We start from the raw sequence: 27389 nt of genomic DNA on the forward strand, positions 1-27389 counted from the left end.
GATTATTCATGGGCGTGTAAACACAGTCAGTGTGTTGATGGAATATGTTGTTCTGTATTTCATTAGAGAGTCCAAATAACAGCTTGGATTATTAGAGGCAGTGACTCTGCCAGCGTGAGGAGTGCAGCCGTGGGTACAACCTACAGTCAGCCATGGTGTCATCTCTCTCACACACACACACACACACACACACACACACTGAGATGAGTCAGTATTGCAAGATCACTGAAGGGCTGGAGGTGGTGGCTTGGCTGTCGTCACACACTCTCACGACCATCAGCCAGAGAGACTCATCTCATCCACGTCACTATAAACACCAGCTTGGAGGTCAGCGGCTAGTTAATACAGATTCCCTTCATTTCATTTCTCGTTTTTTCCCCCTCCTCAGACGTCCACACAGAAGCAGTTCAGGCAGCATTAGCCAAACACAAGGAGAGGAAGATGGCTGTTCCCATGCCATCCAAACGCCGTTCTCTAGTGGTACAGACCTCTATGGATGCCTACACCCCCCCAGGTGAGCTTCACACCTGATTCTAAATCATCGTTCATTTAAAGTCAACATGAAATTGTTAAAAGGAGAATTTGCCTAGAAAAGCCCAGTGATTATTTATTCACCCTTGTGTTGAAAAAAACAAAACAAAACAACAACTTTATTTCACCCTTGTGTTGTTCTATATCTTTAAAGACTTTTTTTTTTTCAGAAAAAGTGTGTTTGTGAATTTGTTGCAGTTAGTTTTAATTTCCCATTTTTATTGACCCCCCTCCAAAATTAATTGAATTACTGTAAATAATTTAAAATGTCATTTAATAGTTATAAATAAGAATTAAAAAATAACTTAATGTACATTCATGTAAGCTCATTTATTTGCGTATTTTAAAGAATTCTATTTTTAATATATATATACATAAATATAATAAAAAAAAACTGGCATTTATTGTTGTTTTTCCACTTTATTTTCGTGGCCCTAACAGTTTCTCTTGGATGCTCTTGAAACTATATCCCACTCTACATATTATTTTCTTCAGGAATTTTCTAGTTTATTCTGAAATCCCGCCAATGGGTTGCAAACCCCTTTTCATGTTGACTTTAATTGCACTTGTCCACCTTCTGGGCCGAGTGTTGAGTGGGTCTGAGTGACTCTCACTAGGCCTCTCCCCCCTCTCCTATCTGCCCCCCCTGACAGACACCTCGTCCGGCTCGGAGGAGGAGGGCGGCCAGGGTGAGGGTACCCCCACCTCCAGCCAGGGCAGCATCAGCATGGAGCACTGGATCAGTCGGGCCATCCACCAGGGTTCCACCACCTCCTCCTCCTCATCGTCGACGCAGAGTGGGGGCAGCGGAGCCGCCGGGCGCCTGGCTGACGTCCTGGCTCAAACGCATGTCGGCAAATCAGGTAACGCCCTGTCATCAAGCCCCGCCTCCACATCTATCCCTCAGCCAGTCACTCCCACACTTCCTGCCATGCTTCTTCTATGTGTGCTGTCCGCACCTTCTTTTGCTCCTTATCGTATATCTGTGCTGTTGTTGAATCACGCTAACCGTCATCAACATGATTCTCTGCTAATCTCCTCTAAAATTGTGTCTGTCAAGAGGAAGCAATCAGTAACATTTGTCCGTAGACTCTGATAGGAGCACGGTTCAACAGTGAGGACCAATACCAGTTTTTCAATACCCAAATTGTCACAATAATTTATTTGTTGTTGTGAATTCTGATGATTTGTGTCACCAAAGTTGTGCAAATTATTTGCAATAGTCTTAGCAGCTTCAGTTATAATGAGTTAAATCTTATGTCACTTTAAGCATTTGTTTTCCAGCAAAAGTGTGTTGAATTTATAGCCGTCATGGAGATATAATTTGTACATCCAAGTAATTTTATAAATATAAATATAAATAAATATTTTTTTAGAATTTTTTTATAATTAATATAATATAATATATAATATAATATAATTAATACATTTCTAAAAAAATATAAATTTTAATTTAACAATTTTATTTAAATGTTTATTTATATTTTATATTTATTTTGTATTTTATTTAATTCACATTGCAATTAAAAAAAATGTAAACCCTGCTGCTAAAAATATATATGTTAAAATTATTGTTATAATTTATATATAATTCTAATAAAATGTATTGCTAAAATCTTTTAATGACCTTATCAATTCCTTTTGCACACAATAAGTGTTTTTTTTTACTTGTGTTCAGAAAACTTTTATAATTTAATAAAAAAAGTGTAAATATATTTCATTAAAATATAATAAAATACAGACAGGGCAAGGACAGATCTTCTGGTCTAACCGCACAAGCAGAAAATATCCTTGTTGTTGGGCCCTGAGGTAACAATTAATTCAACACAGAGCCAGTTACATCTCCCCATTTTGTCTGTTTAAAGTAGTCCTGACTAGCCAGTGCTGCACAGATGGTAAATCTATCCATTCAGCTGATTTTAAATGTAAACACAGAATGCAGCAGGAAGAGGAAAGAGTTTAACTGCCACTTTCCCCTCCTCCACTCAGAGGCCATCGAAAGAAAGACACCTCATTTTCAAAAACCTCACGAACCCTCTGTATCCAGAGGGCTTGAAGTTGTAGACTATGGCTAAGTGTTTTAATAGAGCTATGATGTAGGAGTGCCCTGTGGAGCAGTTTAATGTCTGAAGAAAGGAACTCATCTCTTTCACACTGTCCTGTTACCTCTTCATATTTCTTTTTATTTCCCCTCACGATTTGGTTGTCTCATCGTTCTATCTCAGTTTCCCTTTCCTCTATCGACTTTCTTTCCTGCTCTGAGTTTCGAATCACTCTATATTTTTTTTTTCTTCCACCATTTTGTTTCCTCTTAAGGGCATTTTACACGGTGCACTGTAGGCAAAACGTCTTACGATTTTACAAACGCTGGCAAAAGTTGCCTGCTACTGATTTAGCTCAATGCTAGAGAGCAAAAAACTCTCAGAATGAAGCGGTTTCTGTAAATTATATTCTGTGTTGCTTCTAAGTTGTAGATAATTACACTGTCCTGCTAAAAAGAGTTTTTAAGGCCTTTTCGCACCAAGAACGAAACTTATAAATATAAATATTTCTCAGCTGATCCACGTCTACCTATAGTATCACGACACCAATCATAATTCCCTTCATAAGGTCCCTTTAGTCATTTTTCAGCAGCCATCGCTCGCTCAGGAAATAATCACCCACCTCCATCCCCAGCTCCTCCTATCGTCCAGTGAGGACTTGGCAGGGAATATATCATTGAGTCAGACCACTGAATCATGTTGTTAAAATAATCACGTAGAACATTAATGGTATGGGATCAGCTACATTTATCATTGATGTTGGTTCTGTTCTGTTACCCTGGGGGTGGATATTCTACTCTCCCTGCTCCTATCCATGCTAGGCTGCATGGATGGGCAGGAAGTGTTTGCTCAGAACAGAACCATTCTCCCAACCTAAAATGTATGCTAATCGTAAGTTATATTGACGATAATAGTCCTGTAGTAGATTGTAGATTGGCTGTCAAACCTTTAGATTTATAGTTATCATCACAGATATCGTCCTTGGTGTGAACCGGTCTTTAATCTACCTGGTCTGCCAGACTAGCCAAGCTGGTCTTAGCTGATTTAGCTAATTTTACCAGCGGTAAAGTGCCTAAAACCCACCTAAAAAGACCAGCTGTTGACCAGCAAACCAATGTAGTCTGTTTTGTTCAGCAGGAAACTAAATAACAAAATAAAATGACTCCATAAATTAGACTAAGCATGAATAGAAATAAATGTGTTTGGTGGGCAGACATTTGCCATGTGTCTGAAAACGCTCATTCTTTTACTCATTCACTTTGCGTGGGCAGCAGGGAGCAATTTTAGACACATCAACTCTGAAAGTGACAAAAAAACATAAAAACTTAAAGTTTGATTGGTTGGAAAATAATGAATGACACATAAAATATTCTGATTGGTCAATGACACATACAATCTTGGCGAGCTTTCAGTGCCGCCTCCAACAACAAACTGGGAACTTGTGATTACCGTGTAAAAGAGCCTTTCGATTTTTTTCCTCACTTCCTTTTTCTCCTCCCACATGATAATGTTGTGTTACCATCTAAAAGCAGACAACCGACCTCAAGTGATTCAGTCGTGTTCGGAGCTCTCAGAACATTGTTAGTGCATATTAAGTAACACAGCAAGGATCTTTGGGACATTTTTAAACCCACTGGACCAAGAACAAGTTCTGGAAGTGCTTTCCGGGTTGTTGCTTTTGTCCGTTAGGAGAAACATGGCAGTGTGGGTGCTCCTTTAGGAATGCTTAATCATTCCCACCTCCTCCGTCCCCCCTTCCCCTTCCATGCAAGATATCCAGAGTCCTTGGGACTCTGTTGGGAACATGGCACTGTCCATGCTCGGCTCATCAGCCCCCGTTCCTCTTGCCCCATCCATACCTGCGGTCAGCGAGGAAGCGGACGGCTCTAAGGTTCTGGTTCTCCCCCCTTCCTCCCTCCCCATCCAGGGCCGATCGCTCACCTCTCGTTGAAGAGGAAAACTATGCTCGGCCTAGCAGAGAATGGAAACTCGCTGCGACGCTCCTGTGAGTTTGGATCAGATCTTCTCTGGCCACCACCCTTGGAGTCTGAGGGTCAGTATTTGCCCCCCAATGCACACACACACTTCCCCCAATCATCAGATCATCTAGAACGTCTCTGTGTCCTCCGTGTAGTTCTCTCTGGAGTCTGGGGGACGATGGGCCCCTCAGTGTGTTTGTGTTTGGAGTGTTGTGCCGTAAACTTGATGACCTGATGTGTCTGAACGTCAGTTCTGCTGTGTATGTACAAATAAGGGAGAGAAACTTTCTGACAACAGTTCTGTTTTATTTGCTATTCGCTCTATCTGTGAGTAGTGACTGTGTAACTTGTGTTTTTTTCTAAGTATATATGGTTATTTATTCAATTATAAAGTGTGAAATGCTGTTTTCAGGCTTTCAGTCTGCTTTTAGATGTCCATTCTTTGTCTCTATGTGCTTATTGTTGTTTGTTCTTTCCTGACCTTGTGTTTTTGAAGAATAGTTCACTTAAAAAATTTTTAATTCTGTCATCATTTACCCTTTATGTCTTTCTGAACCAATCTGAGTTTCTTTCTTCCATGGAAGACAAAATCAGGAATTTTGAAGAATTTTCATGCTGCTTTTTTCCATAGTATGACAGTTATGGTTAACAGGGGTGCCATACAAAAAGTACTTTTACATCGTAAAAGTAAACTGTACAAATCATATACAGTATTCAAAGTCTTCTGAAGCCATATGATAAATTTATGAGTAACTGACTAAAATTAAGTTGTTTTTACAATAAAAAAATCCTACTTGTTGGCAACTTTCACTTTTATTGTATAAAAAAAGCAGCTTAGACATTCTGCAAAATCTTCTTTTTTCATAGAGGAAAGAAAATTGTACAGGTGTGGAATGACATGACGGTGAGTGAAAAATGGCAGAATTATCTTTTCTCTGTGCACTATTGCTTTAACTCTCAGTGTGCTGTCACTATCTGTTAAATTTGCATGATTATTTGTTTAAATGTTGTAAATTGCATTGATATTTGAAATGTTTACTGTTTAACAGTGTATAACTGTTGGAAGTTATTTTCACATTGAAACAGGACAATACTGACTGCTATTTAAAGGTTTGAGGTCAGTAAGATTTATTTATTTATTTATTTATATATTTATTTATTATTAATACATTTATTTAACAAGGATGCATTAATTTCATCAAAAGGGACAGTAAATTCATTAAATCCAGCTTTGCATCACAGGAATACATTTAAAAATTCAACTTTATATTCAAATAGAAGTTATTTTACAATGTAATAATTGTTCAAAATATTACTGTTTTACTGTATTTTGTATCAAATAAATGCAGCCTTGGTGTACAGTACATATTTTAAAAATATATGAATTTCACAGATCCCAAACTTTTAAACAGTAGTGTATATTAGTATTTTGATAAACTTCTCATGTAATTTACAATTTACACTATATTTTAAGGCTTTGTTTTGAACAGTAATTAAATCAAAGCTGTTTACATTTTATTAGAATGATAAATGAAAATTGACTGTGATATTTCTTATCCATCCCTCCAGACTAGAAGGGTTGTGTTTGTCTGGGGTTTATTTGTCTCTGTGACGCAGATTTGCTAGCAGGTTCCCTCACGTGACGCAAGACGTCATTTATATTTGTCCTCCTACGAGCACCTTTGGGCTTTGAGGAAACTCCTTTTCCAGCACATTAGTGTCCGTGTCACTGAAGAGCAGAGGGGTGGGGCGAAGAGAGAGAAAGAAAGGGAGAGTAAAAGAGGGAGGGAGTTTGGATGTGGGTTATTTTCAGCCTGTTACGTAAGCACTCTAGCTGCTGGGTGTTTTCTCGTACACTCATCACTGATGGTAGAGGCAGGAGACGAGGCAGGGAGGCCAGTGATGAAGCAGGAGACGAGGTGGAATACAAGGCAGGGAGAGAGTCAGGAGATTAGAGCTGGAGATCGATTTCCTAATTTCGATTCAGATTCACAAAGCTCTCATGGCAGTTTGATTCATTTCTGATTTGATTAGATTGCAACTTATTTAGTTATATTCCTTACATAATTTTACATGATTCAGACTAGTAATTGTTCTTTAAAAGAACCGGCTCAGAAGAGATATTTGTTTCAGGAATCAGGCTCCACATGTCATGATGTATGTTATTGATTCAAGAGTTATTTATTCATGAATCAGTCTGCACTGGTCACGCTGTTTGTGTTTGATTCACTAAAAACAACCAGCTTATGTATCTGAATAAGGATACATAGTTCGTGCTGTTTGGTTTTTATTCACTCAAAAGAAAGATTCACAAGATTCATTTGTTTGAGAATTGAGCCACATGTTGCATTGTATGTTTAAATTTGCAAAAAAGAACAGGTTCTACAGAGTCAGTTCATGATTCATACTACACTGATCTCAGTTTTTGTTTTTGATTCAATAAAAAAAAACTGACACATAGGAGATATTTGTTTGTGAATTAGACTACACTGTTTATGCTGTATGTTTTGATTCACTAAAAAAAGTATATGTTCATAAGAGTCCTTTGTTTAAGAATGAGACTAGTAATATTTTATGTTTCTGATTCACTGATTCAGCTACACTGGTAGTCACATCAGCCCTTCGGGAGATGAGAGGGAGTAGAAGTAGTGCTGATGGTGGGTGGAAGCCAAGTCCAGGGGTCTTGCCCTTCCTTAGTCACATTCTCCATCAGAGTCCCCTTCTGTGCTTGGCACAATTCCTCAGAAAGGAGGCATCTCGCTCACTCACGTTCATTTTGTCACCACTAGTGACAGCTTGACTTATCTCTCCCAGATATATGACTAATACTTCAATTTATATTTATACATGATAATACTATATATTTATTTATAAAGTCAGAAACAAACTGACTTATGTAGAAATAGATTGATGCATTAACTGTGATTCTCTGCTGAAAAGAACTAAATAACACCACTCTATCTACAGTAGTTATGATATTAATGTATCATATTAGTCAGTCTCGGATACAAACTCAGGGTCTGCATAAAACTTTATAACATTGAAAACCATCTACGCTGAACTAAAGCTAAGTAGCTAAAAGCCTCTGACTGTGTCGTCCTTGATCACAGTGGACATTTCTTTTAGGGCCGTTTTGGGTGTTTTATGGTGGAGGAGGAATAGTGCCGCCTCATTGGCATTCTCCTCATTCCTGGTGTAGAAATTACACACGAATGGTTATTTCTCTCGGAATGGCTCAATGGAAGCATGGGATATAATGGAAGGAAACTTTTATGAGCTTTTAGTGAAAGGCTCACCCACTGACATCTGCCGTTTGAAATTGTGCAAAAAAGGTAAATGACATTTATTTACTCAAACGTTAGACAGCACAAACTCTGTAGGGATATCATAATGGTAATATGTGGTGGCCAAGGGCACTGAATGTGAAAGAGACATTTCAGAAGCTAGCTGAGGGGAATGAGAAAGAGGCCACAGACAGCTGAGAATTTATGATCGGAAGGGGAGGGTAAACGGTGAAAGAGAAGCCCAGCGGACTCACCGACTGGAAGTAAAAGGGACTGTAATTAAGGAAAGGATGAAAAAGCTCTCCTCTGTGACTCTCGCGTTCCATCAGTCTCTTTCTCTGAGACGTGTGCATATTGTTTGCTCAAAATCACTTCCTGTCTGCCCCCAACCCTCTTACTTTTAGTCGTAAACAATGTGCCAAGTGTGTCAGGGCTCTCTGTATCAAAGCCAGGTAGGATTGAAATCCTGTTAGAACAACAAACCAGTTGGTTTATAGGTGGTTCCATTTGGTTATTGGTTGGTCAAGCTGGTTATGCTCTGTTTAACATGGACTGATCAGCCAATGATAAACATGAACCACATGTACATTTTTGGAATATGATTTAGCTGTTGTTCATTAGCTGCAACAGACCAGTTACCAGTTGGTTTATATGTGGTTCAAGTTAGTCAATGGCAGGTCAAGCAGGTCAATGACCAATTGACAATTTTTTTGGAACATGATAGCTGGTTTAAAGTTGGTCATTAGCTGGTTATAGATTTTCAAGTTAGTCATTGGCTGGTCAATGGCCAACTCAGATTGACTGGTTATTTTCTGTATAATATAGATTGGTCAGCCTGCAACAAACCAGTAACTGATGGCTTATATGTGGTTCAAGTTTGTCATTAGTTGGTCCAACATGACAGCTGGTCTAAAGCTTGTCCAAGTTGGTCATTAGCTGCACCAAACCATTCACATGTTGGTTTATAGGTGGTTCAGTTTGGTCTTATGTTGGTCAAGCTAGTTATGTTCTTTATTACATAGACTGATCAGACCAACTTGAACCAGATTAAATTTTTTCAAACATGATATCTGGTTTAAAACTGGTCCAAGTTGGTTATTAGCTGCATTCAAGTTGGGCATTGGCTGGTCAAGCTGGTTATTCAATATATAATATACAGCCATATGAACTTGATGAACCAGCCATACATTTTCTGAAACATGATTACTGGTTTAAAGTAAGTTGATAATTTTTTGGTCAATATATATATGATACAGTGATTAATCCATTTGAACCAGTTATACATCAGCTTCCCATTGCTCCAAACCACTTAAGCTGGAGTTTCTCATTATGCATTTTAATTCCTCCTTATCTTCTCAAACCCAGAGAATCACTCAGCTCCTCCGGACGTCACCACCTACACCTCCGAACATCCCGTTCAGGTGGAGAGGCCACAGGTGTCCACCGTTCCCCGGACCACACCCAAATATGGCAACGCCGAACTCATGGAGACCGGAGATGGTGAGGGCACGAGAAATGTGTGTGAAAGAAAAGGAGTGATGTTTTAGAGACGGTAATGACGTTTTCATTTCAAAAATCACAATGGGCTTTGAAAGATTTACATGAACCATTTTCCTCAATGATTTTGACAACGCATCTAGCATTTCTATTCCACCCTAACTTTATTTATTTTGGCAGAGGGTTTTATACAGAGCAACTTGCAAATAGTCCCCCTGCAGAAACCTGGGGTTAAGGACACAATGAATCAGAATCAGAATCAGAATCAGAATGAGCTTTATTGCCAGGTATGTTCACACATACGAGGAATTTGTTTTCGTGACAGAGCTCCGCAGTGCAACATAACAGCGACAGAACAAAAAACACAATAAGGAATAAAAAATACAAAAAAATACAAATAGGTGGGTAAGGATTGACAATATACAAATTGACAATGTATGGCAGGTATATTAAAAAGAGCATTTATGTATGTACATGTATATTATGTGGAAAAATTGTAACTGTACGCTAAGTATGTGTGTTTGGATAAATAAGTGTATGTGTATATAAATATAAATATAAGTAGTATAGTGTGTTCCATGTATGTACATGTATATTATGTGCAAAAGATTTACGTGTACGCTAAGTATGTGTGTTGGATAAAAAGTGTAGTGTATATAAATATAAATAGTGTAGTGTGTCCCACAGTTATTATCAGCTGTTCATAAGATGGATTGCCTGAGGGAAGAAACTGTTCCTGTGTCTGGTCGTTCTGGTGCTCAGTGCTCTGTAGCGTCGACCAGATGGCAACAGTTCAAAGAGGGAGTGTGCTGGATGTGAGGGGTCCAGAGTGATTTTAACAGCCCTTTTGCTCACTCTGGATAAGTACAGTTCTTGAATAGATGGGAGGGTTGTACCGATAATTCGCTCAGCAGTCCGGACTACCCTCTGTAGTCTTCTGAGATCCGATTCGGAAGCTGAGCTGAACCAGACAGTTACTGAAGTGCAGAGGATGGATTCGATGATGGTGGAGTAGAACTGTTTCAGCAGATCCTGTGGCAGGTTAAACTTCCTCAGCTGGCGAAGGAAGTACAACCTCTGCTGGGCCTTTTTCACAATGGAGTCAATGTGAATGTCCCACTTCAGGTCCTGAGAGATAGTGGTGCCCAGGAACCTGAATGACTCCACTGCAGTCACAGTGCTGTTCATGATGGTGAGTGGGGGGAGTGCAGGGGGGTTTCTCCTGAAGTCCACGATCATCTCCACTGTTTTGAGCGTGTTAAGCTCCAGGTTGTTGAGACTGCACCAGACAGCCAGCTCTTTAACCTCCTGTCTGTAAGCAGACTCGTCACCGTCCTGAATGAGGCCGATGAGTGTGGTGTCATCTGCAAACTTCAGGAGCTTGACAGAGGGGTCCTTAGATGTGCAGTCATTAGTGTACAGGGAGAAGAGCAGTGGGGAGAGAACACAGCCCTGGGGAGCTCCGGTGCTGATTGTACGGGTGCTGGATGTGTATTTTCCCAGCCTCACTAGCTGCTGCCTATAGCATTTATACAAGCTATGGTGGTAGCTTGTATAAATTCTTCAAAAGTATTACTTATTTTTAGTTCATGATATGCAAAGCATAACAGTGTGTAATATTTAATGTATCAAAATACAATTCAATTATGCACTTTAAAAGCACACAACAAAATTATTAAAAACTAAAATACAAGTTTTTTTGAAAATATAAAACTGAAATATAAAAATGAACACAAATTCAATAATTCTATAATAGTATGTAAACAATACAAAAACAAAACTAGGTGATATTTAATGCTTGAATGTTATCCAATTACTGACGCTTTATATATGTATGTGTTATAAATGTTGATATAGTTGTAGGTTGTATGTAAACCCTAGATATGATTGAAACCTGCTCTGATGGATCCTCTGTTATGGAGCTGTGATTGAGGGCATTGATCCCACTCTTATATTATTACTCTTTAATTTGATCTCTTGGGGACGCCCCTGAAGGCCGCATTTGAATGCATCTGTCAGAGGCATTAATCAGAAAATGTTTGTAAAATTGATTTGTTTGGGGTAAGATGAAAATGGAGGTGTTGAATACATAAGTAAACACAACAGCGGGGAGTTGAACATCTTCATTGTGCACATTAAGCCATCCATCTAAAGTTTATGGCCAGTCCTTTAAACCCAGACAGCCTTGTGTGTTTGTGTTTATACAGTCGTTCAGGTAGATTCAGGAAATTTGATTCATGTATGAATGGTAATATTGTTTTTTTTTCCACGATTGTGCATGTTTGTGTGCATTAACGCATGTGTGTCCACATAGGAGTCCCAGTTAGCAGTCGTGTTTCGGCTAAAATCCAGCAACTAGTGAACACACTAAAGCAGCCCAGACGACCTCCACTTCGAGAGTTTTTTGTTGATGATTTTGAAGAGCTCCTAGAAGGTGAGTGTTTGTCTCGGCATAATAGTTTTTTCTTTTCTCAGCTTTTCTTATAAACAAACAAAAAGAGACATACACAATACCTGATTTGCAAACAGATCATTCTTTTGAATCTGTTCTTCTGATTGGAATGAATTATTCAGTGGTCAGCATTTATTTAAATTTGTCTATGTGATGAGTGATGATTCAAATGAACCGGTGTTTCAACAGTTCAGGGTTCATTGAAATGAACCAGTTCAACAAAAATAATTATTTTTGGGCTCCCTGAATGATCATGTTTTGCCTCTTCTGTTTTCAGTCCAACAGCCCGACCCCAACCAGCCACGACCGGAGGGCTCTCAGATGGTCGCCATTCGAGGGGAACCGCTGGGAGTTGTCACTAATTGGCCACCATCTTTAGAAGCTGCACTGCAACGCTGGGGGACCATCTCGCCCAAAGCACCCTGCCTGACCACCATGGACACCAATGGCAAACCCCTCTACGTCCTTACTTATGGTAAAATAAACGTATTCAACTACAACCATACATATAATGACCAACATCCGCATACAGCTATACTGGAACAGAATAATATATTTTCTCTCTTATACTTCAGAATATTAATACAGACCACATAATCTGATATAGTGACCCCAAAAAATATTTGGACACAAAAGCTTAATTTGTTTGCAGATGCCACTTGTGTTAATATTTTGTATTAATGTGTTGGTGTTTTAAAGTGACAAAAGTGTCCAAATATCTTTGGGCCCTCCGAATATACTGATATACTTGTGTTCATCTTATGCTAACAGGAATAACCTTGTCTCCTTGTTTATTTATGCTCAGTCATGAGAGGGAGATCATTATAGGGCTTGTTTTTTTGTTGTGTGTGTGTGAGGCTCTCAGCTGATTTTACTCAGTGAGGATCCTGCCAGCAGCACATCACGGGTGAGAGTGTGAGGAAGGGATTGCAGTGTGTGTGTCTGTAATGGATTGGTATTCCCTCTTTTCTTTTTTCTCAAACTGAAAATGATAATCAAGCCACCTGAACTTAATGATTTCTTCATCTTTACACACACACACACACACACATAGACTCATGAAGACACTTAAAGCCCTAACCAATAGACAGCCTCCATTTCCTCGGTTTGCAGTGTGATACAGAAAAATAATGGCAATGGTTGTTTGTGTGGCGTACAAACCCCTCCCAAGAAACCCACCAGGGACTATCGCCCTCCTTCTCAGCTCGTTAAAAACCTCGGCCAAATCAAAAGAGTAATTAACTTTCCACAGAATGCAGGCACTGAGCAAGATCGCTATCTCTGCACCGGTTTGCTTTCAGTGGGGTTTCATAGCCATGAGTTAAATCCTGATAACGGCAGGTCAAAAATTCAGCAGGACAGAGGAGATAAACTGCTGAAATGCCCTGTCTGTGACTCTTCCAGATGCTTAAACTTCAAGTAATTTGGTCATTTTATCCCAGTCCGTGTTTGTCCTTTAAGCCTATGTAATCTCTTCACATTTTTCTTTCTTACTTGCAATTTTCATGCTTACAGTTTTCAAAATATAGAAAAAGTGTGCCATACAACTCTATCCGTTTTAAAGTCTTCTCAAGTCACATGATAGCTTTGTGTGAGGAACAAAATGCAGCTGGATTAATTATTCACCGAAAATCTTCCTCTCTTGTCTCAAATCTCATTTGCACTTCCACATATTCAGACTGGAAGATCTTGTCTGGTTATGCGACGCAACAGCTAATAGCGTTTTATATTCACGCCAAACTTACAGTACTGTTCAAAATGTTTGCAGTCAGTTAGATTTTTCTTTTTTAAGTAATGAATACTATTATTCAGCAGCAAGGATTCATAGTATTTATAAGTTTACAGTGTAATGTGTGTTCTTATGAATGTATCACTTCTTTTGAAAATGTATCATAGTTTCTGCAAAATATTAAGCAGCACAAATGGTTTCAATATTGATAATGATAAAAAAACGTTTCTTGAGTGTCACTTCATCATATTGATTACTTAGAATCAGGGTGCGATTTGCTGGGGGGGATGCGTGGGATTTCCCCCTTTCTGGTCAATGTGTCCCTGCCTCTGCTTAATTATTTTTTATGGGGTAAATTTATCCCCCCCTCAAGATGATCATTGCTACTATACTAGTGGCAAGACAGCTCACAAAACTTTGATTAAAGTCAATATTATTTTAAATAATAGCTAGCTCTGATATAGCTGCCGCGCACACACGCAGCCTCTTTGTATTCACCACTCTGCAGACTTGCTCAATGTCCCGCCCACGACCCTATCTGATTGGTTACACCTCACGAGTAATAGCCTATCAACACTTACGAGACGGTTGAAGCCAGTCCGCTGGGCAGTGGAGTTGCCATCTTGGTGACTTTGTCGCTAGATTTAGCGACTTTTTTCCAAAAAAGCGACTAGCGACAAATCTAGCGACTTTTTGGACAATCATTATTTAGTCTGAGACTTTCAGTAAAAAAAAAAGATATTCTGTTGCTTCTAACTCAATTTTACAAGTATAGCCGACATCAGTCACAGCACAACCACTGACTTTATCGTATGTGTATTTGAATTCATTAGTGCAGATTAATGTTTGAGAGCTGGTTATGTAGTCTTAATGGACTGCGTTTTAGTCATTATAACATTCATTCCGTTGTCTGACAACAGAAACATTAAAATATAGTAATAAAATTTTTTTATTGAGAATTATGGCTGAATTAAAATGCAGTATGTGAGCATAGGGAGGCAATACAATACTACGCACTTACGTCATAAATATGCTAATTAGCACATGGTGTCATCTAGTGACATTTAGCGACTTTTCAGGTGGGTTTAGCTATTTTCCGCTGAAAGAAGTTGGCAACACTGCAGTTGAGCTTTGTGTCGAAACCATTTTCGAAACAAAGGAAGGCAGCATATTCAAAAATCTGATTATCTGTTTCTATGATGACAAGCAGAGTTAGTGTCTCAGTCACACCACTGAGAATGGCCGAAGTTACACATACGGTGTTTCACTCAATTGAGGCTAAAGGTTTTTTGATTACTCACTCACTCTTGAGCGTTGGCCGCGAGTGATTTCAATGTTAAGTCAATATAAAGGTCCTGCGGCGCGAATGAGGCGTTTAGCGTGACGCGGGCGCGTCCATTTCGCGCAAATGAGGCGAATTGACTAGCACAGATAATGCATCTGTCTTTTCTATCATTTCACTGATTTAATTCTTACGTGTTTTTTCATTGTGCTTGATCACAGTTCATATGTGTGGGAAAAGACAAGCTATTAGAGTAAAAATATTGCGTTAGGCTGCTTCATGAGTTAATAAGAAACAAGATTTTACAATTCCTGCAAATGCAGTGATGAAGTTCATATTCTCATGATTTATTTTTATGAATTCAAAACATCCCCCCCTCTGTTTTTTTCACAAATCGCACCCTGCTTTGTATCATGTGGCACTGAAGACTGGAGTAAAAACTGCTTAAAAAATTTAGTTTTGCCATAACAGGAATAAATTATATTTTAAAATATAATAAAATAGAAAACAGTTGTTTTGATATTTTAATAATTGAAATAATATTTCACAATATTATTGTTTTATTACTGTATTTTTGTCAAATAAATTCTGCCTTTCAAAAACTTGAAAGAATTAATATTTGAATACACTGAGACACAATGAAATTTGATAACTGCAGGGCACTTTTGGTGACCCTTTAAGTACGGTTATTTAGCATGTACTTCCTTTTGCACAGGCAAGCTTTGGTCTCGTAGCATCAAAGTAGCGTACAACATCCTTCACAAACTGGGCACCAAGCAGGAACCTATGGTCCGACCAGGAGACCGGGTGAGTGTGACAGAACTTCTTAGAACCAGCCCACTTCAGTAAAGCACCTCATTAAAGAGATCATCAATACTAGTTAACCTCTACATGCTGGTGATTACCACTGAGAATAATTTGATATACAGTAATGCACTCTGAATGGAAGTCTGTGAGGCAAGGACTAAGTGTTAAAATACACATTTCTTCAAAATAAACAAGTTGAATTTTAAAACTGATCAGTGTTAAGAAGATTATTTATGAGAAGAAACTTTTACATGTTCATGTATTCATTTTTAATTGTGTAAATGATATCTCACACAGCTAAAAGGATGATTTTTAGATAGCTTCACAACTTCACCAACAATGAAAATCTGTCATTATTTACTTATTTGTCATTCCACATCTATATGACTTTTGTGCTTCTTTGGAAGACAAAAGAATATATTTTGAAGAATGTTGGTTACTAAACATTTTTGGTTCCCATTGACTTCCCATTGACAAAAAAATACAATGGAAGTCAATGGTAACTGAAACTGTTTGGTTAAGAAATGCACACAATTTAGGAATGACATGATTCTGAGTAAATGATCACTTTAAAAGCTTAAAACTTCTTAACACAACATTCAAGCTGCATGTTTCTACATTTAAATGCTTTGCACCTTCCATGCAGTATATGCATCTTTGTCTGTTTTTACATTCTGAGGGATGAGCCAAAATGATTGTTGTAATCGCCAGCATGCTGAACATAGAGCATAACTTGTTTGAACCCAGAACATTCCTTTAATGACAGAGTGGCGTTTCCTGCCGCATGCCTCGGTTTTAAAGCGTGTCCCTGTCAGATTAGCATATACTCGTGTTTGAAGTCTGACACCTTTCCTCTCTTATCATTTCACGAGCAGGTGGCTCTTGTGTTCCCCAACAACGATCCCGCTGCCTTTATGGTCGCCTTTTATGGCTGCCTGCTGGCAGAGGTGGTGCCCGTACCCATCGAAGTGCCACTTACCCGAAAGGTAAGACTCCAAATATACCAGCATGAATGACTGTCAAGTTTTCAAGCCTACACATCTCGATTTTTGACACCATAACATGTTATAGCACCTATCCACAATCCTTCTTCCCAGCATGGATTCACATTGTCGAGTGCCAACCTGACAGTCAGTACAGCGCAAAATATTAATATATATTTATTATTCATGTTTAATGGTAAAGTTGTTACAAAGGCCTTTGGAAACTTGGCCTTGTAAATAATGCAATGTCTTGCTCTCTGGTCTGCTGTCTGTTTTTGAGATCCGTTATCTTTTTGGAATGTCAGGGTGAATGTATCAGCGCAGACCCCTCGAGGCTGAGGTATTGCCTCAGATACGTATGTTGAATTTTAGTGGTCGAAGTAAAGGAGGAGAGCAGCTTTGGCAAGACTCAGTCTGATCCCTTGTCCATCCAAAAATTCCAGGAAAGGACCTGGAAACTGGCGGAACACTCTCTGGCTTCCTCTGCATGCATTACACTTCGGAAACCAATAAACTTCTGTCCACTGCAAAAGCAGCTGTCTGTTTTTCTGCATTTTTGACTTATAGCACAGCATTAGTCTTACAGAAGAGTACTTTGCAAGAAACCGTGGTTATGTTATTACGTCAAATGAGAATACCATGGTACATCAATGTAGATTCACTTTATATAGAACCACTTACAATGTATTAAAATATGCACTTTTAAGCATTCCCTGGGAATTGAGCCTATAACTTTGGCATGGCATGTGTCACTCTTCACTGTTTGAGTCAGCGGATCACCAGTACATGATACTAAATGATGACCATATTCACATACAGTAGTATTTGCATGGTTATTTATAGGTACTTTGTAAAATATCATGACAGTACCATGTTACATGTGCACAAAACATGGTAATATCTTGGTAGTTTGATATGTTTACAGCACTGAATGATTACAATGGTATTTACAAGATATCATGGTACTACCATGTTTTTTGGATATGTACCATGGTACTTTACCATGGAACTGAAGTTATACTCCTGAAATTGTAATTCAGAAAACTTGGTAATATCATGGTATTTTGTTCTAAGTCATTAGAATGGTATTTTTGGTCTAGTGTTACAATGCTACCTCACTTACAAAAAAGTAGCATGGTGCTACCGTGTTTTTGATGGGTTTTGCATGTTGCATGAAACTGTACCACTTAAATTGTAATCTTAAAAACAATTTAGTATGATACCATTCAAGCATAGCAGTGCTGTGGTAATTCTGAATACTTTTTTGTAAGGGTACACTGATTAAAAAGTACTGAAGAGTACCATTATTTTACATTGTTTTTTAAACATGTATTATGGAGTACCACGCACATACATGCATTTCAGTAGACAAATGGTGATGATATCATGGTGTGATATACTGTCACACTTCACTGCTGAAAGGGATGAGAGAGAACCGTGGAGTACAAGCAAAAGTCAGAGAACATCCAACAATTATGGACAAAGTAGACCTGACCGAGGAGAGACGCAAAGACAGGAACATAAATACTATAGATAATTACTAAACACAGGTGCATAGAATGAGACAATCAACATGGGACACAGAACACATGGAGGGAAAACACAAAATAATGAGTCCAGGGGCATGGCATACAGTATATATCCCATAGTACTGATTTGTATTTACATGATACTTCAAGATTTTATTTACATGATACTTCAAGATACTTAAAATACTGCCATAGTACCAGACCTACTAGTACCATGGTACTGAAAAAAGAATCCTTAAATCATTCTCCAAACACATCCAAAAAGCAATGGTAGTATTACATTAACAAAAAAACCTTATTAGTGCTGTGGTACTTTTTCTTTGTACAGAAACCCTGTGTTTTACCAAAGTTTTTGAACTTTAAGGACCATGGTATATTTCAAACTACTTTCTGACAACAAACTGTACCATGGTATCGCAGTAGTGCATTTTGTAAGGTCATGTCCATGTTTTTGATATTTTACCATGTAAAAAAAAGTTACATGGACATTTGTCAGATGAAGGTGATTTTGAAACTCGACCATCAAACATAAAAGAGATATTTAAGCACACCGTAGTGTCACGGGTAAACATCATTCCTCAGTGTGCTGTCTGTAATAAGTAGGCCGTCACCTCCCCTGCAGTGTATTTTGCTGCTGTACTGATGATGGATGTTAGCTGGTCTTAGCCTATTTCTGTGTGTGTGTGTGTGTGTGTATTAGGATGCAGGAAGTCAACAGATCGGCTTTCTCCTGGGCAGTTGTGGCGTTACTGTAGCTTTGACCAGTGACGCCTGCCACAAAGGCCTTCCGAAAGGACCCACTGGCGAAATACCACAGTTCAAAGGTCAGTCCCTTCATACACAACTTTATGTAAGTAATGTCTAGTGTAGGCAGGCAGACTTGCAATTAGATTTGATTTCAGAATAAAATCTAGTCCACACTCATAAAAGTCACACCCAAAAAAGAAAATTCTGTCGTTAATTACTCACCTTCATGTCGTTCTAAACCCGTAATACATTCGGAACACAAATTAAGAGATGTTTGATGAAATCCAAGAGCTTTCTGACCCTCCATACTGTAGATCCTCCAACACAACTGAAACGTTCAAGGACTAGAAATATAGTAAAGGCAACATTAAAAATAGTCCATGTGACATCAAGCTACGACAATACTTTTTAGTGCACTAATAAAACCATTATTCAACCATTTCTTCAGTTTCTTCAAATTATCACAGGAATAAATTGCATTTTTAAAATATACTAGAATAGTGAGAGTCTGTGTGGGGTGGCAGGCGAAAAAACAAGAACATGATGGGCCGTTTCATGCGTGTGATGTTATCTAAGCCAGACTGCTAGCAGTCAGCGTTTTTTGCACTGTCTGGGCCACAGTAAGATGAGAGAGGGTATAAATAGAAAACGTAGAGGTAATGAGTCTGATATTGTTGTAATGATTAAGAAGTCCTGAGATGATAGTCATTTAGCCCGATCCCGATGTAAATCAAGTCATTAAACCAGTCACACTAATCACTCATACACTATCGTTCTTTTGTATGATAATCACCACTTATAATGATAATGATAGTCATGGTTGAATCATCAAGCTGCATGAATATTAATAGAACTGTATGAATATTCATGTTTTCTCTCTGTTTGGTCCCACCCACTCCTCAGGATGGCCAAAGCTGCTATGGTTCGTCACAGAATCCAAACACCTGTCCAAGCCGCCACGTGATTGGTTCCCTCACATCAAAGATGCAAATAACGACACCGCCTACATAGAGGTGAGCTAACCCATGGAATTATGACCGTTATGGAAATATCCGTTTATTCAAATCATTTTACTGGCCGAACATACAAATGTTCTCCTGAAATTGAAACCATCAGTCTGGGTTTGTTGTCCATGTGCTGCACCCCACAAGCCACTTTAATAGTTTTATGATATCTGATTGGTAGATATTGAATGTCTCGAACCCCAGAAATCAATATTTCCTATCAGCATGCCAGGCACAGCTGCTTCCATTAGAGAGTCACTGGATAATGGATGATAAATGATTAATGTTTGTTTAATTGTGAATCGGGACTCTTGTAGGAGATGCTGGTTGATGGAGTGGGGCTGGCCTCATGTTATTGAACCAGTTCTGAGTGAGCTGTCTCAATGTTCTTCACCAGATCCCAGAAATCCGAGAGTCTGTACAAAGTGGCTGGGTGTCAGATGTCCAGTGTTGGCCCAATGTTTGCTTTCTTTTCTACTGTACTCCTTTTCAGTACAGAATGTAGAACATGTTCAAAAGAAAATATATTGCAAAAATGATCATGAAATGAATGCACATTTTCCTCTGAAATGTCATGCTCATTACTGTAAAGCTCATAAAAGCTCTTTTTTTATTGTATTTATGGAGTATGAAAAAAGTACAGTAAAGTAAAAAGATATTATTCATTAAAACATATTTTCTACCATATAACTATTACTGGAACGCAAAAAAGCTAATTGTTATATTGGTAATTGTAATGAATACAACCTTTGTAATCATCGGGAAGAAGGAGGCGGGAACCGGCGGACAATCAAATGAAACTTTAATAATCACAAAATAAACAAAACAGCGCACCAGCCCCTCACGGACGACTGATGCGCACAAAATAAAACCAAAACCTAAAACAAAGCCCAGGCCTGGTCCTCTCTCGTCCTTCACTGTTGTCGCTCCAGTTTTATATCCTTCCATCTCCTCCGTGGGCCTCGAGACCGATGGGTCGAACAGGTGTCGCTCATCTCCAATCACTCCACCGGCCTCGCTCCCATGTCCCTCGGCCCCGCCCCACTCGTCACATACCCCCATCGCCCCTCGCAGGCCAGGGGGTACTCCTGAGACTGCGCTCTACTCCCCCTCCCTGCGGGGGGGACCGCTCACGGGGACCTGCGGGAACCTGGGGGTATGACAGACGAGGCGAGAGAAACGGAGATGGAAGGAGGAGCGACAGAGACGAGAGAGGGGAGAGAAAAAAAAAAAAAAAAAAAATCCGGTTCCCAGACGCACTGCTGCTCGGCCCTCCACCGGCTGGGTGATCTCCTCCGCGGTGCCTGGCGGTGGCACTGGACGGCCCTCGGCGGACTGCATGACATTCCTCCGCCGCCTGGTGGACGGCGACGGCTCCTCTGGTTTTGGGCAGCCGGCAGGAGTCCCCCGTTCCCTGCTCCTCCCCGTTCCGGCGGATGGCAGCAGGCTCCGGCCCCCTGGCGAACGGCGCCGACTCCTCCACTCCTTCACGGACGGCAGCCGTCCCTCCACATCGCGGGCGGCCGGCAGCGAGCTCGCCCGTCCCCGGCAACTCGCTCCAGTCCACCGCCTCGAGCGTCCATGGTGGCATCCTCCTCGCCTGCTCGATGGCACCGCGGATTCACCACAGCGGCGAGGGATCTTCAGCAGCGCATCCCTCCTTCTCCCGGGTTTCGGCACCACTGTAATGAATACAACCTTTGTAATCGTCGGGAAGAAGGAGGCAGGAACCGGCGGACAATCAAATGAAACTTTAATAATCACAAAATAAACAAAACAGCGCACCAGCCCCTCACGGACGACTGATGCGCACAAAATAAAACCAAAACCTAAAACAAAGCCGTTGTCGCTCCAGTTTTATATCCTTCCATCTCCTCCGTGGGCCTCGAGACCGATGGGTCGAACAGGTGTCGCTCATCTCCAATCACTCCACCGGCCTCGCTCCCACGTCCCTCGGCCCCGCCCCACTCGTCACAGTAATATATATTAAAAAAACATATTATTATTAAAAGTTATAGATTATTTGAAAAATCAGATTTTCCCCAGTTATAATTTTTGTAAAGCAAAATAGATATTTTTTTATTATTTAATATGAATATGAAATATATATGGAAATTGTTGCAAAAATGTCAAACTATTTAATCATTTAAAAAAATTAACCATACTTTATGCAAAATATTATTTCTTATTTTCATATTTTATTTTAAGGTAAAATATGCCCTGGACATGGCCAGCAATTTTGACATGCATCCCTACAGTAGTGCGTTAACCGTCATGCAAATTAAGGGATTTGTTGTGTTGATGTTCGTGTTAATGATTGACGTTTATGACACTCTTGTGTTGATTTCCAGTATAAGACCTGTAAGGATGGGAGTGTTTTGGGTGTTACAGTGACCCGGATCGCACTTCTTACACACTGCCAGTCCCTAACACAGTCTTGTGGATACACAGAGGGTGAGTCCAAAACACACACACCGCATTATACCTCTAGGTCAGTCCATTGTCCTTAAATTTCCCTTCTCAGACAGTCATATAGTAAATCTGTATTCTCTCTTTGTCTTTCAGCTGAAATCATAGTGAATGTATTGGACTTTAAAAAGGATGTTGGTTTGTGGCACGGCATCCTAACTGTAAGTCAAAAGAAAAGTAAACATAAGATCATATGTTCCACATTCAGTGTGTTAATATCTCACTTCCTGTTTCCCCAGAGTGTCATGAACATGATGCATGTAATCAGCATCCCATACTCCCTGATGAAGGTCAACCCTCTGTCCTGGATCCAAAAAGTGTGTCAATACAAAGGTCTGTCAGTCAGTGTTTACACAAAATCAATTTTTTTTTACAAAGCTATTTGCATCACATATGATTAAACATATAATATTCCCAAATAATTTTTTGCATAAAATCTAGTCCAGTTACAATTTTTTTTTTTGTATTTTGACTAAACGACTTCATATTTCAAAATAATACTTATTTAAATAATAGTTGTTTTGTTTTAAAATCTCTTTTTGTGCCTAAAATTTAAACTCGATGTAAACAGACTTTGATTCTTGATCTTACTGGTAATTTATAACTATAAACAAGGCAAATTTCTGAATAAATCATTTGTAAATCCTCGCGGAGACCCTTTACTTCATGATAGTTTATGAAAGATTTACTTAGAAATACGTTCTGCTCATGTTTCATGAATTAATGATATATAAGGGACAATGTCGTTTGATATGATTTTGGATGTGTCCAGTATGGCCATCCTTGTGATATTTCTAGTTCTGTGTGTTTGTGTGCAGCTAAAGTAGCTTGTGTCAAGTCAAGGGATATGCACTGGGCTCTGGTTGCTCACCGAGATCAGAGAGATGTCAACCTGAGCTCCCTGCGCATGTTGGTGGTGGCCGATGGATCCAACCCATGTGAGTTCAGCTAGTGTTTTAACTCCTCCTTTCCCCTTTCTTTCCTCTCACACCTGTGTGTTTCTTAAAATGTTCTTCTGACAGGAAACAAGCTGAGGGTTAAGCTGCTATTTACACACCCAGCAACCTGGCAAACAAGCTATAAGCATCATTCATAAGTGTCTAAATGTGTATACACTCACATTTGGCCTCTGGAATTATACTCACAGAAGAGATAATGCCCAGAAGCCATTTCCTTACATATACAGATACATAGTACACAAATGGACACACTAAAGGACAAAACATTTCATTCAAATGCCAATGTAAATGCCAGTATGATACAGGTAATGTGTTTCTGATGGAATATTCAGGAAGTAAAAGGGGTCGTATGAGGGGAAACATGATTTTTCTTGGTCTTTTGAGATAAAGATGTGCTGTCTAGCTGAACATTTACAATGCAAACATCTCTATCGAGTCCAAGATCATCATATGTTTTAAATCCAAAAGAAAATAGGAAGATGCTTCAGAAGATTTTTGGAAGACACCTACATATGGACTGATAATATTTTATTTATCAGTAGCTTACTGAAAAATATCATTAATTCAATGCATAATAAATAGATATTATATATTTTTTAAGAATTTAAATGAAATCGCAGTAATATCTGTTGTACTGGATTGTAAATACAAGTATATTTTCATTACTGTAATGACATTGAAATGTTGAATTTCTTAAATGTATATATTTATCATCATAATGATAGTTTTAGAGAAAGTTGTATTTAATTGTAATAAAATTAATGTCATGATGCAGTACATTTAATTGTCACATAAATAAACTTGAATTTCTTTATTATTTTATCATTTCCTTTTTTATTTTGTTTTTACAGAAAGATATGACATTAGAATACACAGATTTATATATTCAAATGTATTCTGTTATGTAGCCCATATAAATGTTTAAAGAAAGCTCAAACTAGCTTAAACTGGATTTTTAGTCAACAGTCACTGGAGTTAGAATACGTTTAAAGACTGTTTTAAATGTCATATAAGACAGGCTTCTCATCATTGTCCGTAACGCTCTCTCTCGTTCTCTGAAGGGTCCATCTCATCGTGTGACGCGTTCCTCAATGTCTTCCAGAGTAAAGGTCTGCGGCCAGAGGTCATCTGTCCATGTGCCAGCTCAGCTGAAGCCCTCACCGTGGCCATCAGGAGGTGGGAGGAGTGCTGACACATTGACCAATTACTTCAGCTCATATTCATAAACTCTCACTTTTCCATCCAGAACACTTAGATCTTTCTGTCCTGCTTTTACCAGTTTCATAAGCCCCTAAAAAATTGGGAAAAATGACTGAAATATGGACACAAACCGTTTTTCTGTTGGTCAGACAGACAGATTGAAGTTGATGGTTCATCGAGAGAGCTTTTCCGAAGCCTGTGTATGTCTTCAATGCAATTTTCCAAAACCATATACAAGAAAATGATGTTTTTTTAGGCTGCCTCCATAATTACAGCCCTGAATAGTCCTGACATCTTTGCTTTGTGACCGAATCAAACTGGTGACAGAATGCAGAGCATATGGTTTTCATTCCACAGGATTAACTCCATCGCGGAACGTTTTTACAGACCTTTTCTCTGTCACGACAAATTTGAGGATGAGAACAGAAAAGTGAAATGAATTGAAAGCTAATAAAAAAGCCCGGTGTCACAGATGAAAACATCTCTGTCTAGTGAAGTCAAGTTGATATGTAATTCCGCTGTTTCTGTCATCAAAGAAGTAACATCATCATCATTAGTGGATTTACAGAGCAAACTAATCGTAACCTCATTTTTCACCCTTCGCACACATTTACTTTGGGTCATGTGGTTCACAGAATATTTCTCGCTCTGGTAATAATTTCTTTCCTCGTTATATCTCATTCTCATTTCAGCTTTAGATGGTCCAACATTTCTGCACTTCTGCTCTGTTCCAAAACTTAATGAGCTGCCTACCCAGACAGCATTTAAAGCGTCAAACAGTATGTACACACACCGACACGACTGCTGTTAGAAAAAACATTATGCTACCTTCTAAGATACCAAATTTTTTGAAAAAGAATTGCATTGTGCAATCACCCAATATGCTTTGCTGGAATGTTCAGCTATAAATATACATTCGATATTGCTAAATAAAAATAAATAAAATGGTCAGTCAAATACTGTTGTGATTTCCACATCAGTTTATTTGTAATGTTCCTTAAAAGGCAGCTCCCTATGCAGTGTGCAGACAGCCAGGCAGCACACTAGTTTTGGAACAGAGCTATTATTTCCAGCATACTTCATCGGCACACCCTGTTTTATGTATTTCGCTCAAATAAAGCCTGCTGTACCTTGCCAGAATCTCTGTTAGCTCAGACGGGTGTCTTTTAGAGGACATTATGTGTGGGTGGGGCTTAGTGCTGTCCATCTGATCTGGCTGCACCAATCATCTTCAATCATCAGAACTACTTGGACCAGTCAGCTTCTTTCTAAGGTTTACATTGCATTAGAGTCAATGTGAGGACATTATATGGACATTAGAGGATATTACAGGATGTGTGGGCAGGGCTTAGTCTTATCTATCAGATAAAGTTGGACCAATCAGCATCTTCTTCATCAAAACTAGTATGACTGATAAGCTTCTTCTTCTTCAGGTTTACGTTGCATAGGAGTCACTGTGAATTAATTTCATATATTGCTATAATCTGGTATTTTATTTCACATTTCAGGCCTACGGATGACAGTAACCAGCCGCCGGGTCGAGGAGTGCTGTCTATGCAGGGTCTGAGCTACGGTGTCATCAGAGTGGACTCAGAAGAGCGTCTCTCCGTACTCACCGTACAGGATGTGGGCACTGTGATGCCAGGAGGTACACATATCTACATGCTTGAATGGTTCTGAGAACATCTAAAATGTGGCTTTATACATATTGTTGTACGTTTAGTGTTAATGCAATCAAAGGAAAGCATTGTGTAATGTATGCCTCTCTCTGCGTGCTGTATTTACTGCTTCATAAAGTACGTAATGTGTTTATTGATGTTGTGTATGTGCAGCTCTGATGTGTGTGGTCAAACCAGAGGGAGTTCCTCAGCTGTGCCGAACAGATGAGATCGGAGAGCTGTGTGTGTGTTCCATCGCCACGGGAATGTCATATTATGGGCTCTCGGGCATGACAAAAAACACCTTTGAGGTTTGTGTCCTATCAGAGTGAGATCGATTTGGCTGTAGTTAGTTGGATTCTCCTACCCAGAATCCCCAGACCTCTGCTCAAACAGATGCTAAAGTGCTCCGATCAAAGTCTTTTCCTTGGCTTGTTTGTGAAATTGCTTTGAAATAATGATTAGGGCATTTTCTCAAGGCCAATTGACACAGAGTCTGATATCTGAAGACCGATTTGACCTAAAGTAAAGCAATAAAACTGGAGATAGTGAGATTAAGTTTCTAAAAAATGTATTCACAAATGTGAGATAAAGTATAAAGTCATACTACGAGATATGAAGTGCCAGTTGTAAGATATCAAGTTGAGTTTGTGAGATAAAATGTCATGATTTTGAGAAACAGTTGCAATTGTGTGATAAAATGTCACAATATGAAATAGTCGCAATTATGAGAAACAAAGTTGCAGTTGTGAGTCACAGCTATCGCAATTGCCGGATATGAAGTCACAACTATGAGAAAAAACTTGCGTTGGTGTGATAAAATGTTGCAATTATGAGAAATAGTCACAATTTCGAGATATAAAGTTGCAATTGCAACTTGTGCGATATCAAGTTGAAATTTTGTGATAAAATGTCACAGTTGTGAGATATGAAGTCGTAATTGTGAGATAAAACAAAAACGAAAACGCATGTACTTCTTCCTCACAAAGGTGGAAACAGACTAAATTACACAAAAGCTCAATTCTCCAAAAATATTTAGCTACCAAAAATGTTCAGACATTTCGTTAAATTGTGTGGTAGCAAAATAATAAACATTTTCACTAGCCTCTGAATTAAATAAAGAGACGTACCACAAATCTTGGGCATTTTTACTGTCTTATTCTGTTAAACTACATTAATTCTAGAAGTTTAATCCAAGTAAAAATTTTCAACCACTGAACATTTCACTGTAATGTTC

At 39.0% G+C, this 27389-nt stretch overlaps 1 protein-coding gene across 10 annotated transcripts in view; it reads left to right on the forward strand.

The window, feature by feature from the left end:
- The window catches only part of LOC132116204 (disco-interacting protein 2 homolog C), a 116363-nt gene that overhangs the window by 67534 nt on the left and 21440 nt on the right, over positions 1-27389 (forward strand). For 5 of the 10 annotated variants that reach the window (XM_059524892.1, XM_059524897.1, XM_059524895.1 and 2 more), the window contains exons 4-20: positions 389-514; positions 1185-1394; positions 4501-4626; positions 9202-9336; positions 11648-11767; positions 12063-12260; positions 15512-15603; positions 16479-16589; positions 18816-18939; positions 19766-19875; positions 22218-22320; positions 22432-22496; positions 22575-22668; positions 23154-23273; positions 24356-24470; positions 26003-26142; positions 26327-26463. In XM_059524892.1, coding sequence (XP_059380875.1) covers positions 389-514; positions 1185-1394; positions 4501-4626; positions 9202-9336; positions 11648-11767; positions 12063-12260; positions 15512-15603; positions 16479-16589; positions 18816-18939; positions 19766-19875; positions 22218-22320; positions 22432-22496; positions 22575-22668; positions 23154-23273; positions 24356-24470; positions 26003-26142; positions 26327-26463 — 2126 coding nt within the window. Of the gene's footprint in view, positions 1-388; positions 515-1148; positions 1395-4500; positions 4627-9201; positions 9337-11647; positions 11768-12062; positions 12261-15511; positions 15604-16478; positions 16590-18815; positions 18940-19765; positions 19876-22217; positions 22321-22431; positions 22497-22574; positions 22669-23153; positions 23274-24355; positions 24471-26002; positions 26143-26326; positions 26464-27389 lie in introns of all 10 variants that reach the window. The other 5 variants (XM_059524889.1, XM_059524891.1, XM_059524890.1 and 2 more) reach the window with 2 other exon arrangements.

This window comes from Carassius carassius, chromosome 35 (assembly GCF_963082965.1).
Source record: "Carassius carassius chromosome 35, fCarCar2.1, whole genome shotgun sequence".
NCBI classification, from domain to species: Eukaryota; Metazoa; Chordata; class Actinopteri; order Cypriniformes; family Cyprinidae; genus Carassius; species Carassius carassius.